The sequence below is a fragment of the Lutzomyia longipalpis genome, chromosome 1, assembly GCF_024334085.1.
Source record: "Lutzomyia longipalpis isolate SR_M1_2022 chromosome 1, ASM2433408v1".
Classification (NCBI taxonomy): Eukaryota; Metazoa; Arthropoda; class Insecta; order Diptera; family Psychodidae; genus Lutzomyia; species Lutzomyia longipalpis.
In genome coordinates, this window is record NC_074707.1 from 44,136,537 (window position 1) to 44,154,935 (window position 18,399).

Sequence of the window (18,399 nt, forward strand, 5' to 3'; positions counted from 1 at the left end):
TAGGTTTCCAGCTCAACACGCTTTCAACAGGGGAAGTTTACACTGATTAAAACAGTTTTATATAAAAAGTTTTGACTCTCCTAAATAAATTTTTAAGATTTTATTTTAGGATTCTATCAATTCTAGGTCCTATATTAGGGTAGAATGTTAGATCCTGCATTTAAGCATATCATTGGTTTTCATTTTATCCTGATTTTAATATGTTTATTCAGCATGAAGAAGTTTATAATCTTTGTGGTTTTGGGTATTGGAAGTACGCAAAAGCTCCTACTTTTCTTCCACTCATTTGGAACAGTGTAGAGGCACAGGGCTCAGATGCTAACTGAAAATATATGTATTACTCATATAGCTTTGGTAAGCGCCAGTAGTATGGCTGTGACGAGAGGCAAACTGTTGGATATCTATACAGTGTGTTCCCGCAGGGACCTAGCTGAATGAGTTCGGAGCAGCAATGAGGGGTATATATAGGGCTCATCTTGGGAGACCATATTACATTGCTGATAGGATTCATACAAAGTGGAACAGCTTCATTTCGCTCCGTCGGACAAAAGTAATTTTTTTCGCGCATTTATGAAGTTGTATTTTTTTATTATTCCTTTATCTAATAACTTTAAAAGAGAGTAAAAAGCCATTAAAGCACTGTGGTTTAGTGATTGAAAGTTCCTTTTTAAAAGAAAATTCCTTTGTTTGCGAGTTTGTGCTTTTCAGACATTTCTGAAAATTTACAAAAAAAAAAGAAAAAGAAATTGTCGAAAAAAAAAATCAAAGAGTGTTCGTTGCGTTCGAAATATAATATTAGACCTACAGAGTATGTATATAGATACTTATGTAAATTTCTCCATTCAGCTTTCTTTGTCCTCAGTCATGAATGGGGTGTGCTATATGGAAGTGGGTTGAGAATTGCTGAAAATTGAAGGGGAGGAAATTTGCAAAAAGGATTTTTTTTTCTCTTGTACTCATTGCCAGTAAATTTATTATATATATAATATGTAGTATATATAGCACATCCCTACATCGAATATACATACTCATGTGTGTCTTTTTCATTACATATAACCCTGCTCGGTGGTAACCAGTTAATGGGACTGAATGACTATCCCCATATCACATTTTCTGGTGACTACTTTGTCAGACAACAGGTCTCTCTCGCCTTCTGAGCGCTACGTTACTACTTTCAATGGCAGGATGGGTTGTTGGTGAATGACAAGCATTTTCTTTTTTTCTCTCCCGGCCATGTCATTGCAGAATCCAGTCACCACGAGGAACTTGATAAGTTTTGGTATTGTGCTCGCTCTATTAAATGGTGAACGCGTGTGGGCTCAAGTGAGAGGTAGTGACGACTACCTCTCATCGGAATCAACGGGTGACGGCAGCAAAAGTAGCAGCGATGTGAATAGAACAGTCAACGGGGGCGGGGGGACGGGTGGGGAAATAATACCAATGCAAAGGATGGGATCGGCACATGAGCCCACCTGTGAAGAACTGAGGGCTATGTGGCGCTTCTCGAAGCGCCAATCCCGTGCAGCCGAGATCACCAATGAGATCCCAACGTATCGTGATCCTTTTGCATTTAACGTCTGGGAACCACTAATGTTCCCAAAGACACGCAGTGTGGGCGGAATGAGGGTATCACGGTATCGGGATGCAACAAGACCCGTTTATGGACGCGTTGTGCATAAAGAGCCTATAGCACGGTATCGCGACATGGCAGCTAGGAATCGTCTATTCGACAACATAGCTAAGCACTATGGGGCAGAGAGTCGAGTAAATACTGGAGCAGTTGCAAGGAAGATTGCCAACACCCAACGTCGACCTTTGATTGTTTTTCGAAAAATGGACGGTGGAGATGAGGAAATGGGCAAAAATCTTGAGGGCATTCCCAAAGACAGCAGCGGTACCATTCAGAATGCCTTGACACCGCAAAGAGGGAGTTTTCAGCGGCTCAAGGAGCTCGTATGGACGCAGAGGGCACGTGAATTGGCACAACAGCGACGTGCCGAGGAGCTAGCAGCCCGAGCTGCAGTCCTCAAAGAAATCGCCAATGGCCAAAGTCATTCGATCACGAGCACATATCAAAAGTCCAGTATGGCCAATCTAGATGATGACAATAATCAAAGACTAGACTACGATCAGGGGATACCCATTGTGAGGCAAACTCAGGACGGTCCTCTTGCGGCGTCTGCCTATCTAATGGGTGCCCAGCCACGATCACACTTTCGGGAACGCAATCGTGCCATCATGCGCCAAGTGAGTAATTCCTATCGCTAGACTATAAAATCAATTTAAGAGCATTTTTTCTTGGAGAGATTGTGTGGCTGAAGTGTGTTGTCCCAAAAAAAGATTCTTTTTTGGGGCATACACCCCCCGAAAGTATATAATGTAACTTATTCAGAACACAATCTGTAAGTGAAATTTTAAGTATATATGAGTCAACAACCTGAAAGCTTTCAAAAAAAAACAAAACTAACTGAGAAGAATAAATATACTCGATCCGACGTACATAATCAGGAGGCTTTAAGAATCAAATATATCTCTGTATATCAAATATATACATATTCAATCCTTTAAGCATGACTACGGGAGTTTTCATGGTTTTTCGAGATAATAAGTCTTTATACCAATACCTTTTTTTTTTTGCTTCTACATAACTTCTTTTTGAATAAATAAAAAAAAAACATTCTTATTAGAATACGACGGAAAAAATTTTTAATTAAAAAAAGAAAAGAAATCCCACCAACTTGTGGGATTCTTTCACATAAAAAAAGAAATTATGATGATGTGCCGACAGTTACACTGTAAAGTACACTTGCCTTCTTAAAGACATACATACATTACCTATACGTATATATTTGTTGAAACAGAAAAAAACATATCCTATCCAATATCAAGAGAAAAAAATCCACAGAGTATTAATATCGTATGAAAAAATAAATCTTTTAATTATTTTTCTATTGACAAATAACTTTTGGAATATTAATCTTTATGCAAGTAGTCAGCCCCATTTTATCAAAATTAAGGACTATCTTTATGCGTGTGCGGCTGTTTAACATCAAAATTAAGATCGCTCGAACTATCAATTATAGTGCTAAATTGCCAATTTGAGGCTTCGTTCTCAGGGACGATCTTATTTGCACACCGTAAGTTTACATTTAGATCGGTAGTGCCTAACCTTATCAAACATCTAGGCAATTTTTCATTATTTTTTATGCCAAAAAAGCTTTAAAACTTACTCGTATTTCATCCTTGCCCAATTTTTACGCTGAATTTTATTACCTACCCTAGTAGTTCTCATGCCAATTCGTCTATCTAGACGTTGTAGGCATCAGTACACTTTTTCACCTTAACCATTAATCAAACACACTTACTCCTTTCTTAAGAAGGATTTTTTCTGTGTAGTACACCTACATGAACTTTAAATTGGAGTGTATGGCATAAAGGTTAATCTTTATTCAAATACGGCAGCTATTTTATCGTACAAAAGAGTAACCTGATTGAAGACACCAAAGCTAGACTGATATAACTTCTTTTATCATTACTATTCTATATACTTACAAATTGCATTTAATATACAAAATGTAAAGAAATATTTTTATGTCCTTTCTTCCTTTAAACTCCACCAAAATATTCAAAGTGGCTCGATTTTTGTGGAATCAATCAAAATGAATAGCGTCCTTAAAGATTTTTTTCTTTAAGAAACTTTCCTTTTATTTTTACAAAAACTAAAAATAAATTATACCAGGGCCACTTAAAAAAAACTTTTCAAATCTTTGAATCGATCTTTAAACTACAATTTCTAAAAATCGTAAACTCTAACTATGTTTTATCTTACCTATTTAGGTATATAACATAGTTCCGTTTAACGATTTAGTACACTTCATACAAGAGATTTTACTTTTTTTTATAAAAAATCATTTTCTTTGTTTTATTAAGAAAAAATAATTTTATAAGAAGAAAATCATAGAATAACTGATTTTTTGGAAAATTCTAAAAGAAAATTCTCGTGGGTTTAATAATTTTTTACTTCAAACACAAACATTTTTTCAATATTTATCAAAAGAAATTGAAAAAATATCTCTAAAAACATTCCGTATATCATGAAGAGAATATCAAATTTTTAAATAATATATGTAATGTAAAACATATATATTTGAACACCATGAAAACCCCCAATTTGTAAACTTAGTAACTAAAGTGTAACTATCCTAAAGAATTTTACTCTTTTTGACAATATATGTATGCATGTTGTGTGATGCAGGGTAAACTGCTTAATGAGCCAAAAAAATGAAAAAAAAAAAACGATATAGTACCTAAGTGTAAACTATGACAATAATCTACAAAAAAAATGAAATGTTAAAGTACCCGTCAATTGTTTAGAATGAAAAAATGGTAACTTAGACGATTAAAGCCTAATCAAGAGAACAAAAACCAAAAAAAAATTGTAGTAATTATATGTAGGAAGAGACAATAATTTTTCCTTGTAAACTAATGAGAAAAAAATATACTGAAAAAAATTGAAAAAAATAAATTAAACTTCTTAAATCAATTAATTCCGGACGTCTTATTTTCACTGTCACGTACGAACATTGGTGGCCTAATTGTTTTCTTTTTTTTCCTCATTGGAAATTCTTCATTCATTTTCTCCTCATTTGCTATTCTAACCAGAATTTGACACGTATTAGTCACATTAAATTAATTACACTGGATACGAAGAAATTTTCAGGAGTAATTTTCTCGTGAATTTCCCTCAAGATTTCTCTATTTTCAAGCCCATAGGAAGTACCTACTCATGGGAAATTTTCATGATAAATGCACAATTTTCATTTAGAGCCATTAATTAAGGTTAACAGGTTGTGAAGGGGTGGCTTTTACTATATACATACTTTTGCTATATATCTACGACTGTTGCGCGTTCGCTATCACGCATATCAATTTTATAGCGAAAGACGGGGAAATTGTTTCGTCACGCTCATAAAACCCGCAGTGGCTTTTCAATTCACATCTCCCACGCAAAATGCAACAATTTCGCACTTTATTCATCCTTTTTGAGCTATTGTTGAGCATTGAGGTGAAAGAACTTGGGAAATAGGCGTGGAAAATTTCCTTTTTTTATCTTATAAAAAAGATTCTTTTTTATTTCCTTTTCACATTGAACTTTTATTGAAAATTCCTCAACATTTTTATATTGAAATATGTCTATAGAAATAGTTGGTGTATAAAATTGCATTTTTATTGATACACTTTGGTATTTCCTTTGAAGGAATACGTACACGAAAGAAATGCAAGAAATATCATTGTGGCAAAGGGGAGTTATACGGAAGAAAAACACATTATTCATGCAGCAGGATCAAAAGGAAAAAAAAGTAATATTAAAGAATCCCTCTAAAAGCCATCAATATATTGATGCTAATTTATGCGAATATATGCCATTCGACTATATAGCATTGAGGAGGGTGGTTAGACGGTCTGTCGCATGGGCGTCAATTTGGGGGCGGAATGGGTGGAATTCTAAATCCCCACCATGAGAGATTCTGCAACCCAGCGTTGGCTATAAGCTGTACTGGATTCGGTGACTTCTTATGGATTTGGATAGAATTTCTGCGGTGGCGGAGATTGAAGTGTCGGTGTGGTAGCAGAATGGGATGCTACATCATATCTGTAGACCGGATACATGGGTGCGAATGGTTTTGTGTTGCTTTTATTGTCACTGTCCTCCTCCTTCATATCATCTTTCCCCGAAACACATTCCTCGTAGGAAGGTGGTGCTGAAAGCAAAAAAAAAATGATGGAAAAGTTGGGGAAAACTCTTGAAAAGTTCAGAGATCACACCAAAGAAGGACCACACAAGCTTTGTAAAGTTCACAGGGAGGGGAGGGGATCAATCTTAAACCAATCTTAAAGGGAAAAAGTTATTATAAAGAGGCGGTAGTCATATACATACATCCATTTCTATTACATCGCCCCATTCAAGCTCATCTCGAGAGCTTTTTGAAATTTTTTCTCAACAATCTATATACCTATATAATCTGCGTAGCTTATGTAGGAATGTTATATTGTTAATACTTTGAAAACTCAAGTTATTAACATAACGTGGAAGTCAATACATCAACTAAAATGCAAATATGTCGCTCAAAAAATAAGTCGTCTTTTATTTTTACTTCTTCGTGGAATTTTCATTTTTTAGAATGTAAGGTCACCCCCACTCTTTTTTCTTCTTCTTTTTTGATAGTTTAACACGCTGCAGCTAAGGTCAAGATCTTTCCATCGTGCGATAATTTAAAATCCAAAAATTAGAAATTTGATGATTCATCATGCAAATAGTTTTTTTAAGGTCTAATGCCCCTCACACAAAATTATGTAAAATTGCAGCAATATGCCAAAACTATATTAAGCCATCCAACACCAACAAAATTTATAATTAAATTCACAATGAGGATTCCATTAGCACTATGTGCGAAGGAGTGAAAAGGATTAAAATATAACGTCACGCCCCCACCCACAGTCAAAAACGTATGTACATAAATGCTTTCGGTGTGGGAAAATTCAATTATCTGCACTGTTGGGAATTATATACATATATTGTATAAATACTCACGCAAATTTGGATTAAATCCCGGACCATCGGCTCCATCTGATGATGAGGATGCCATTGGTGGGGGCCCCGTAAAAATGGGCACCGTCCCAATCACAATAGGAACCCTAATTTCCAAATCTTCACTGCAACGGGGTGTTTTAGCGCAAACTTTCAATTCGTACGTGATGTGAATTATACGATTGTGGATGATATTAGTGGGTGGTAGTGAGGGAATTTCCAGAGAAATTTGCGCCTGTGTCCGCCCCATCCCCAATATATTCTTCTCCACTCGATTGTTCACCACAATTTCCCTCTGGCGTCGTGTCTTTGGCCTGGGTGTTTGAGCATGGTACAGCACATACTTCATCAAGAGCAATCGGAAGTAGTTAATACTTGTGCCTGAATCATTGTTAATGTCTACCGTAACCGGCACTATTTGACCTGGTACAAAGCCCGTTTGTGGAAGTTTAACAATAACTTGCATGGGACCCGTACGGAATGGCCAGAAGCAAAATGTGGAGACTTTCTGTCGCTCAAACGGAAGCTGAAAGTGGAAAAGAGAAAAATTTTGTGCTCATGGTGTGGATTTAAATTAATTTTATCTTCTATACGTACACGTAGCGATGAGTCAAAATTCAAATCGTACTGCTTGAGAACCGTGAAAATTTCCTCAAATGTATGATCGAATTTCCAAGGACGATCTACCACTACTTTGACGCTGTACCTGTAGATTGTAAGAAAAAACTCGAAAAGTAACAATTTTATTTCATAAACAAAAAACTGATCTGAGAAAATCTAGACTCTGTAGCAAGAACGCTAATTTTTGATACTACAACTGTTAGAACAATAAAACCGCCATGATTATTTTTTTAAACAGCCTTTAAAAAAAACATGGCCGATAGTTCTGTTCTTAAATTCCAGCGCTTAAAGTAAAAATGGCTGCTGATGCTGAAATTTTCAAATTCTATGATGCAATAATTATGAAATTCAGCATAAAGTGCTCCTGTAAATTACTCTACCATCTCAACATTTAACCCATTTAGCTATCATGGGTTAGAATCTACCTCCACCTACGCTCCGAATGAAATGATAAAAGCCAGCAAAATGTACTTACCTTATACTCCCATAGTTGCCCTCAAATGAGGATGGCAATTCAGGGGGAAGAGCACAAGCCACAGTGTAGACATGCGTTCCAGCTGAAAGCTCTGTTGCTTCAGTCGTCTCATTTCCATGAAGATAGCTTTTGGTATTCACATATATCTCCTCAGCCCTATAGACGACACGCTGGCGCCTTGCGTGTGTTCCGTAGTTCTTCGATAAGGAGCATTTTGCTCTACCATTGAATACAACATAAATACCTACATGCAGGAAGAGGTAACAACAACAACATTGCTATGTGATTGAATGACTTGACATTGCATAAATTATTAAGTTATATTACTTCGGAATTTTTTAGCTTTTTCGAATCTCAGTGAAACCTGAATGGAGAGTGTCTGGCCAGAATAGTAAATACCCTGTGCTGAGCTAAATTTTATGTCACAATTAACCATTTTTGCACCTTTTTTTTAATTCACAAACTGTTAAAACAACCAAACCATATAACACTAAAAAACTTTCACTTCTTTTAGCTGTTTTTCTACAAGTTGAATTATATCATTGAGAAGATGAATAAGAAGTCTTTTTTAAGCGGACAATTCACTTAATTTTACATTTATTACTCTTTTGTACAATCTTTACCTACAATTTTACATGAAGATTTATGGCAAATTCTTTTGATCAATTTTATTTATGTGGACTTGAAGACTATATTGTGGTTTTCCAACTGTATACTTTTACTTTTATTCGTGAAGCTTTAAGCTATTATACCCCACCTCGTGTGAGTGACGTCATCCTCTGCTTCATTCTCCAGTCAATATTTCCCCCCACTCACTCTGTGTTAAAAGCCACGCTCATTCCTCACGCACGTCTCTCGCGCGTTCTCTGGTACGCACAAATTCCTCAAGTTGGTTTGGAAGGAAAAAAAAATGAATGGACTATGCGGTAGTTTCGTGTAGCCTCTGATGTTCTTTGATATCCTTGTCGTACATTGATGAAGAATGTGTGTCAAAATTCCTTTTTCCTTCCCCCGTTGAAGTATTTAATCAGATTCATCGTCTGGACCAGGCATTTCTTCATCTTTTGGTTGTTGTGGACTTTCGGTAATTGTCGTCATGGCTTCTGGCATTGAATGAGATCTCGATGGCCCAGGAATTGGTTCATTGGTGTCAGGTAGCCCCGATAGCCCATATACTGACTGGGAAGCTGCTAACTGTTGCAGTTCGATGTATTCAACATGAATTGTAGGAATTGGCACTTGAGGAAGATGAAGGAATGGATATTCCGAAGAATCGGGAGTTCCCTCCTTCTCCTTTGAGCAAATGAAGAGTGGTACACGGAGCGTAACTGATTGCCTACACCATCTACTCCATACTCTCTCTGTTGTAAAATGTACATATAGTTCGTATTTAATATCAACTGCATTTGTTTCGCATGATGGGAGACAACTTCCAGGGATTCGCATTTTCCAGCAGAGCCTTCGTGTTGATGCATCCACAATAATAACGGGTTGCATGTAATGATTGCCAGTAACTACCGTGTCTTTGCACTCCCTTCGGTGCAACTTGAAATATAAGTGCCGAACGAGTTGATATTGAACATTACGAAAATGTAATTCATGAGGCGATAAATTGCGAACTATTAAATCCACTTCCATCACTTCATTCAAAAGGTATCCTTTGTGATCGATATGTACAGTCCCAGTTGTTTGGCAGCTATTAAAGATTAACCTCGTGCTACCCTCATTGTCTGATTCCATTGGCTCCAGTAGTTCAGGTGTTCGGATAACGCTATTCTTCACACGAAATTTCGCCTTAATCCTGGCATCTGGTTGATCCCTTCGACGAGCATATACGTACACTACGTACTTAACTTTTGCAAATCGGTGCACAAAACTAGGTGGAAAGTCTGATCCGATGCTACATTTCACGACACCTTGGTAGTCCGGCATTAAAATCGTCGGTAACGAATCCGGTGAACCATATAGTCTTTGAGGCATTACCATAAATTCCTTCTTTACAGGCCTGGCATTAGGTATACCCCAAATGGTAGATCCAGTCAACTTGTAGTATCCCACTACGTAAGCTTCTAGCCCTGCATGGATGAATAAAAAAAATATATATAAATAAGTAAAAATATTAATAATTAATAATAATAAAAAAAAAGCCTCAAAATATTTTTGCTAATTTTTTTTTTTATATTGAAACCGAAAAAAAAACTAATTTTTTAGAAAAATTTATTAATCAAATGTCCTGTAGGAATTTTTACACCGAAAAAAATATTGAAATTAAATTACAAATGGGCCCTATTTCTTGCTATGGATGGTACTAATCATTCCCAGCTTCAATAGCTGAAAAAAAAACTTACAGAAATGTGTTTCGATCAGCACTTACATTGCGTCTATCAAACTGATCATATTGAAATTTAAGAAAATAACAGAGATGAAAAATTTTGCATAAACACAAAAAAAATTCTTACAAAAAAAAAACTAAAATTATGTTCTACTCACACATAATGTTAAGATCGCTGAGTGGTGACAATCTCACTATACACTCCATTGTGTCATCTCGTTCGTACACTTGCTGTGTGAATTCAAAGTTTCCACTAAAGTTTTCATATTTTGCTTTTACGTTGGATTTATACATTTTTCAACACTTGAGCAGTCGCAAGATTTATAAAGAAAAAACCACGATCTTCAAAAAGACAAATGGAATAAAATTCAGCAGGATACAATCACGTTGATGGACAGAGACTGAGTGATTTCTGAGTCTTTTCTGTGCAGTGAAAATCTCCAAAATTCCGTAAAATATTATCGCTGGGCATTGTCTAACAAACCAGCTTTAAGCAAACTACTGGATATTTTTTTTCAGATTAATTATTGACAAAAAAAAACATTTCTAAAAAAAAATGTACATTTCTTTGCTTTTGGAAAGCTTTTACAGTAAAATTTGTTCATTTGCCACTCATTTTTTCTTTTTTTGATTTTTTTTGTGCATGAAATACTTTGCCTCCAAAAAACTTCCTGTTTGTGCCGAATTTCTCCCTTCCTGGATGAGCCTGAATTTTCTTTAGGATTTTTGTGACACTTCTGGTGGCTTTGCATCAGTGAGAGATAATCCGGATAGATTTGCTGACACAGCATCATCATAGGACGGAGGTGCAGCAGTGGCACTGTTGGTTGAGAAATCATTTGAGACACTCACACTGGGATTAGAGGCATCAGATGTGGTTGAAATATCCATTTGCTGACTCGCCGTACTCCACATTGAAGTATTGAGTATGGCATTCCCACTTGAGAAGCTCTGATGATGCAATAGAGTCGGATAGATGGGATGTGTTGGACTTTCAGCTGGTGCATTGGGTTCCGTTGATTGATTCCCAATAATAATGGGAATCCTCACAACGGGATTCTTATTTAATCCACCAACTTTAACTTCAATGCGGACCTCGTATGAAATCCCCAAGAGATCTGAAGTTGATTCAAAAGTTACAGGCAACTGCGGTAGGACTAGCGTACGCTGAAATAGCCCAATCTTTCGGGAATCCATTACTTTGCAGCGAATATCCACCATCTTATTAATTGATTCCTTCTTCTGTCGTCGTGGTGTTACGCTAAAGAAGCTAATAATCTGCAAGGAAAAAAAGTTTGATTTTTACACCTCATCAAAACTTTTTTGTTTAATTAATTCAAAATCTCACCTGCCTCAGTTGAAATTTAATCTCATGAATGGTTGAATTGCTCTCATTCTGAATCCTCACAATCACGGGAACACCCTCATTGAGGCAGAAGCCCGTCTTGGCGACTTCTGCCTCCACAGTGAAGGGCATTGTGTGAAATGGAAGGCACCACAATTGCTCCACTTCATGAAGCTTCTGCGGATAGAAGTGTTGCTGCGTTATCATGTATCGTGTCATGACAATAAAATTCTTCTTGTGCGTCTCATCTGGGCGCCAGGGACGGTCAAGAACAGCCTTTACGCGGTAGGTTACATGACCAAATTCCCCTGTCCACGATGGCGGAAGTACAGCCGGCAGTGTGTATGCAAAGTTAAATTTATGTCGTCCACTGGATAGTTCAACGGGGATCCCATCGCTTTGTGCCAGGAGGTAGTGAATCTCATTGAAGTAGTCCAAACGACCTTTGTAGTGTTCACGCTTCTTCTTCGTCTCCCCATCTACCTCTGTCTTTTCTTTGTCGCGCCACTCAGTCTCAGAATAGCCATTAATCACAACGTAAATGCCTGGAAAATAAATTGGATCAAAGGGAAGATCATTACTACCTATAATTTATATTCATATTGCGCATAATTCGTTAAGTTCCTTTTTTATGGCTCAAATTTCGCTTTTTAAATAAAATATGTTTCTGTTATGTTGTGAAGGGTGTGAAGAATTTATTATTTTAAATAAATAATACAGAATTTAATTTATAATTCTTATCCCATAATGATAAGGTGTTCACTTATACCGCAAATGATATAATAAAACACGTGCAATGAGAATGCGTTTAAACTTGATTCATCAGCTATACATATTAGAAGTTTGCAGCCTATAGAATTTATTTTCTTTGAAAAATTAATTTTGAAAGCTGCTAAATACATATGTGGAATACCAACTAATCTATATAATAAAGAAAGGATTTCGTGTCTGTACAGCTATACAAATCTACACCGTTTGACCGATCACGATGAAATTTGGTACAGAGACTCCTTATATCAGGCGCTTTCGAGTGGCCGTATTCATTTTCCCCCCAAAGCCCCCCTTCAGGTAGCCCCCATATAAAAGTCATGTATTTTTTGCAAATTTTTGAATTTGGCGCCCGAAATGTTGTATGAAAATGATGTCTTCTCTTTGCAAAATTTTTTTCCGAGATTGATAAGTGGCCCTAATCTACCTTTAAATCATCACAATTTTTTTCTCTCTAAAATTTGCGCGAAGCGCAACAAATCCCCGCGAAGCGGGGCGAGGTAAATTGGAGCGAAGCGACAATTTACCTCGTGATTAGATAAGAAAACCTTTTGAAACATTAGTTCCCTATCTTGGATGAAGTAAAATCAGAGATAAGTCGATGGATTTTTAACAAATATGACTGCTTTTATGTTATAAAATAGGTGACGTATTTATAGGTATTTATCGTTTTGTTTATTTGCGGTGCTTCACGCGGTCCCCAGGCCTGGTGGGGCAATCCCCTCGAACTTGAAACCCTAAGTTATCATACTTAATCCTATTTATCTATATCACAAAATTAGGAAGTAATATTAAATGCTTTTAATATCTATATTTCCTTGACCAACAAATTGTTTCTCAAAGTCCGGTTCAATATTTTCAATGCAGTCAATGCAAATTAAAACATAACATGGTACATTTCCTGCACATGCATTCATCCTATTTTTATGCACTTCTGGCAAATTTATATTTATTATTTCTCTGGCTCCAGCGCATATGTACACTTCACACCACACAAAGAGATTTTAAGTTTTAGAGAGATACATTATGTAGCTATAAAGCTACATGTATTGTATATGATGGAGCTATAAAGTGAATAGAATGAGTCATTCATTCCCATCTTATGCGAAAAACTTTACGAAATTCCACAAATGCAGAATTTGGCAGTAAAATCGAATATTTTAGCACGCGTTTTAAAGGATAATTACTTTCAATAATTAAGGAATTTCTTGAACTTAATTAAACCACAAATATCTATAAACCTTCTATGGGCTTCCTGATTTTGTCTTGTTACTTGGATGCTGTACAATTAATTATTTTGAGCGTTTTTTTGCAAGCATAGCCTTGTGGTGCAATGAAATTAAATTAGTTGGTATTCTACTTCTCATTCCTAGATAATTGAGAAATAATCATCTTCGGGGATATTTTTCTTTAATTACTGTCGTCATAACATTGATAAGACCAAACTTAGTAGATGGATCAGATAAGTTTGATGTCTGGGCATGACTCACTTGTAAAACTTCTCAAATGTTAAATGAAATATGAACTTAATTAAGGAACTGCATTGCATACAACAAAGGACTATAAATGAATCCTTAGAATTTGCAAAAGGCCGACTTACCTTTGTATTTCCTCGGTTTGTCCAGTGTGAGCTCTAATTCCCCCATCAATCTTTCCCCCGCATAGACGACATCATTGGTATTGGTAAATTTAATCTGGCAGGAATATGACATTGTCCTGTAGTTGAGCTGCAAAAGAAAAATAAATTAGTGTCATTGGTTAGTATTAGATGTATCATCGTGATCAATAAATGCAAATTCCCAACATAAGAATTAAATAAAAAAGAAGTCACAATGAAGCGCTGCTATAAATAGATCCTATTACACCAGAATTTCTTTGACTCATTGAAATACAACCTTTTTACATTTTATTCTTCTGCATTGAATGGTTTTTATCAATTTATTAGTTTATCATTACAAGGGATAAAAAACTTTCCTTAACTATCAGAAAATCCCTTTATCTTAATTCTCTAACACAAAAATGTTAAGAGATAAATTTTATATTCTCACCGATTTATGTTTAAAAAATAATTTAGGCTGTTTTCTCCTTCCTCAATTTAAGGCACTCTTATGTAGCATAATTGGAAATTAAGGCACAACACAATTTGCCAGTACAAGTGTTTCCTTGTTGACTGAATAGAAATTATAAAATTAATAAAAATGTTACGGTGATGAAGAAACTACCTACACGGTATAATAGAAGAAAAAATGACATTTATAAACGTCAAAAATATGCTGCGTATGCTGCAAGGTGCGGTCATTGATACTGAAATATCCGTTCATACCTCATGGGTGAAAAAACACCCCAAGAATATTTTTTCTCCAAAGAGCCAAATTATTTTTTAGGGTATTTCGTGTGCATTGATGCAACATTTATCATAATTAGAATAAGAATGATGAAAAACTGTATAAAAAATCAATTTAATGTTGTGCCGGGTCATTAAATTCAACAGGGTTAGTAATCTGCTCAAATACAATAACTGTCACTCTGAAAAACGTCAGTAGTGTGGTGAAGAGTAAAAATTACGAATAAATATTTTTTTTAAATAATAATTTCCAGGATATTCAGGAGACAATGACCACAGATTGGTGAGTAAATAGAAAGGTATTTAATGCCTCTTTTATGCTCATTAAAATTAATTTTCTCCACCAGGCACTGCATTGAGAAAACAGCCCTCAATGTGAAGGCTCCACCACGAATTGATTGCACTGATGTGCATCCTCTGAAACAGGCAACGGTTACCGTAAGGATACAATGATGAGGCGAAATTAATTCAGAGAATCCTCCTGATATGATTTTCGCATAATTTCAGATGCTGGAGAGCAAGGGAACACGAAACCGTAAACCTTCCAGTGCTTCCGTTATTGCAATCATTGATCCGTGTGAAGCATTCGATGGATCAGATCCACTGAGTCAGTTTGCAAGGCAGGCATCACTGGAAGTTGATCCCTTGTCGCAAATAGCTGCAGATTACGAGCTGGGAGCCAAAGAAACTGACTCCCCGCTCGAGGAAGCAATTGAACCATGGAGCTCCCGACGATCAGCAATCCTAAGTAAATACACAACAGCCGAACGTCTCTCCATTGTGACAAGTTTTGTATCTGGAAGTGAATCCAGTGAGTATCCTCAATGAGAAATTAATTTAATATTTTATGCTAAAATTAAATCTCCCGCAGTTAAGAGCCAAACAACAATGACGGAGAAGATAAAGCATAGACTGGAGCAACTTGATGACTTTGCCGATGGATCATATCATCTGCAGGATGTCACGCAGCAGGAGTATGTGTTGAGAATTGAGCAATTTAATCAGGAATTAGTACAGGCGTGGAACAATGATCATCGCGTAACCGCCCTTAAAATTGCTATTCAATGCTCAAAACTCCTCGCGGATACCTCAGTAATGCAATTCTATCCAAGTCAGTTTGTCCTCATAACTGACATCCTTGATATCTTTGGGAAACTCGTCTATGATCGATTGAAAATCAAAGCGGGACATACAAAGTGAGTTAGAATGAAAATTATAAAGATTTTCCAGTAAAATTGAAGTTAAAAAAATCTTTCAGTTCTGGAAGAATGAGTTCTAGTGCTTCGGCAAATAATGTTACCGCAGAGATGGCCAAGGAGACGTGCCTCAATTGGTTCTACAAAATAGCATCGATTAGGGAACTTCTGCCGCGTTTCTACGTTGAAGCAGCCATCCTCAAGTGCTACAGCTTCCTAACATCCACGGAGTTTAATCAAGCTCTGCTACGTCTCACAAGGATTATTCGTGGCATTGGAGATCCTCTCGTGTCCATCTATGCTCGCTGCTACCTCTGTCGCGTTGGCATGACCGTCACATCGGATAAAGAGTACATCCGGGAGAATCTTACGGACCTCTTCGCTGTCTACTACACGGTAGTTCATCGCCTAATGCTAGCAAAAGACAAAAAAATAATTAATTGAATTGTTTCTTTGTAGATGTTTAATCCACGATTGAAGAATGAACTAACCCGTCAGCGCCTAGAAATGCCCACATATCTCAGTCTCTACATTCCAGCACTTGACTGGATAATGCAGGGAATGGCAGTTCACACCCCGGACACAGTTCTCGATGAAATCTTGACCAAATGCTTAGCACAGAAGAACAATGGACTCCTCCTGAACTCCATCGTGACTTCTTTTAGTTGCAACTTCATTGCATTGCGTGCCACAAAGATTGTTCATGCTGTCCAGGAGAATTGGGATGCAGATGGATTCCCGCAAGCACAGCTTCTTCGTAATTTGGGATCATCCCTCGTGATGGCAACAATTGACCCGGAGGAGAAGCAGCAACTCTGGGCAGATGCAATGAAACTCATTGGATCCATTCAGAATCCAGGACATTTTATTCAAGCTATTGAATCCTGGGCTGAATACACGAGTTTAGCGTACAATTTGGGTCATGTAGCTGCCATCCTGGATGATTTGTTAACCCACATGGGGCAGAATCGTGTCTTTGAGCATCACTACCCAGAACTTCAGGCAGTTATGGATAAAATTGTTCACAATACCAAAGATCTGGAAGGATTGCTTACACTTGTAAGAAGACAAAGATTTAATTATTTTTTATTCCTTTTTCTAAAGAATTCTTTTTTCTTGGACTATTAGGACAACTTTATGCCCGTCCTGGATCTCTTCCAGAAGGAATCTGTCAAGTTGGATGTATGCCGTAGCATTATGTTGGTGTACAAGGATAAAATTGAAACAAAAACCAGCGATCCTGTGACCACCAATGCTCTCATGTACATTTGCAAGGTGCTCAATGACTCTGTAAAGTAAGTTATGCTCAACTTCACTTTCCGGAAGTATAATTAATGCAATTTTATGCTCTTTTACCTTCAAGCGCCCTCACTGTTGAGGATGAAAGACGCCAAATTGGAGGCTTAATAAGTCACATGATAAAGCAGGTGAATTTCGGGAGAGATTTTGAGTCTCAATTGGCCTTCTACGTGGATGCAAGAGCAACATTCCTCAATCTGGACACAGTCTACGCAACCCTCATTCACTGTGTCAATAATTTAGCCATGGAGACACGTCGAATGGTTCGTGGACAGCATTCACGAAAGACAGGAGCTTTTGTCCGTGCATGTGCTGCTTATTGCTTCATTACCATTCCCAGTATTGTGGCTGTTGCAACGAGAATGAACCTCTATTTGGTATCCGGGAATATTGCGCTGCAAAATCTCTGCCTGGGGCAGGCTGATTCATGCTTCGAAGCAGCCATCCAGCTAATCCCTGAACTTCCGGCTGTCATTGAAGTTGAGGGAAAGGTGAAGAGTAACGAAATGTACCTAAGTGGGTACATTAGCTCCCTCCTCTCCACACTTCTCATCACTCCAGATAGCCCCAATCAGGGTGTTCTCTACCTCCTGAGACTTCTTCTGGAGAAGATACGGAAGTACCCTTTCGACGAAACATACTCCCAATGCGAAGCAACACTCGTGGAAATTTATCTAAACATCTTGGATATGCTCTCAACAGCAGCACAAGAATCCTATCCATATCACATTCCCGGAATTGTGTCAAATGACGAACTCTACGGGTCAGATGGGAAGTTTATTGCTGAAGTCGACGTTCTGTGTAGTAAAGTAGCTGATCAGATACTCATAAATCTCAAAGCTCTCGCTGATAAAGGACAATTGAGGATACAGAGTAATCTGGCATTGGAGCTATTTGTACGCATTGTCCGAAGTACGGATCTCACGCGAGACAAGCAATACACACTGGCTGTGAATTTGTGGAATCTCGTGACGAGGAATAAAGCTCAGCTGGATGGAAAATTGCTCGCAGGTACCCTTGCAATGGTGGAGCAAACAAGGAAACTTCATGGGAACACACTGATGGGAAAACGGTTCGAGGAACTCGCAATTCGAATGAGAAATAAACTTTACAATTAAATCAAAATTATAATTATTATATTTTGTAGTTATAAAGCCAATTTTGCATTTTTTCCTAAAGAAATGGAGGAATAAATTAATTTAGAAAATTAAAAAGTTTTTAAAATAATTTTTAGATTACTTATTTCAGAGAATTGTCTGAAATTAAATAAAGGAGGCTATTCAGGCATATAAGAGTGGAGACCGGATTCAAGGAAACAATTTTGATCTGAATTATCTTTTAGATAATTAAGGGGGGTCTCTTAGACTTTAATGTGACTTTTGTTCAGATATTATTGACGGTTTTCCACTTTTCTCAGCCCCAGAATGGAA

At 37.0% G+C, this 18,399-nt stretch overlaps 3 protein-coding genes across 7 annotated transcripts; 2 read left to right on the forward strand and 1 right to left on the reverse strand.

The window, feature by feature from the left end:
• Positions 1-345: 345 nt before the first annotated feature.
• Positions 346-4,547, forward strand: LOC129787605 (uncharacterized). 4 transcript variants are annotated; one of them, XM_055823324.1, is made up of 3 exons: positions 346-550; positions 1,077-1,139; positions 1,246-4,547. In XM_055823324.1, exons 1-3 carry the CDS (start codon positions 452-454, stop codon positions 2,266-2,268), a joined length of 1,185 nt encoding a protein of 394 aa, XP_055679299.1. In that variant the 5' UTR covers positions 346-451; the 3' UTR covers positions 2,269-4,547. The 4 variants fall into 4 exon arrangements, 3 of the variants coding, with proteins under 3 accessions (XP_055679299.1, XP_055679300.1, XP_055679301.1); XM_055823326.1 differs by having other exon boundaries at positions 484-808; XM_055823325.1 differs by lacking the exon at positions 1,077-1,139 and having other exon boundaries at positions 347-550.
• An 827-nt stretch (positions 4,548-5,374) lies between these two features.
• Positions 5,375-14,381, reverse strand: LOC129787600 (arrestin domain-containing protein 3-like). 2 transcript variants are annotated; one of them, XM_055823317.1, is made up of 6 exons: positions 10,176-10,443; positions 8,013-9,760; positions 7,686-7,929; positions 7,187-7,295; positions 6,593-7,115; positions 5,375-5,762 (listed from the first exon to the last, which is right to left on the reverse strand). In XM_055823317.1, exons 2-6 carry the CDS (start codon positions 8,119-8,121, stop codon positions 5,575-5,577), a joined length of 1,173 nt encoding a protein of 390 aa, XP_055679292.1. In that variant the 5' UTR covers positions 8,122-9,760; positions 10,176-10,443; the 3' UTR covers positions 5,375-5,574. The 2 variants fall into 2 exon arrangements, with proteins under 2 accessions (XP_055679292.1, XP_055679291.1); XM_055823316.1 differs by lacking the exons at positions 5,375-5,762; positions 6,593-7,115; positions 7,187-7,295; positions 7,686-7,929 and adding exons at positions 11,366-11,907; positions 13,731-13,857; positions 14,179-14,381 and having other exon boundaries at positions 8,266-9,760; positions 10,176-11,295.
• Positions 14,382-14,653: 272 nt separating this feature from the next.
• Positions 14,654-18,183, forward strand: LOC129787525 (VPS35 endosomal protein sorting factor-like). The gene is made up of 8 exons (XM_055823217.1): positions 14,654-14,757; positions 14,822-14,912; positions 14,982-15,285; positions 15,346-15,670; positions 15,733-16,066; positions 16,130-16,729; positions 16,799-16,965; positions 17,034-18,183. Exons 1-8 carry the CDS (start codon positions 14,744-14,746, stop codon positions 18,085-18,087), a joined length of 2,889 nt encoding a protein of 962 aa, XP_055679192.1. The 5' UTR covers positions 14,654-14,743; the 3' UTR covers positions 18,088-18,183.
• Positions 18,184-18,399: the final 216 nt, after the last annotated feature.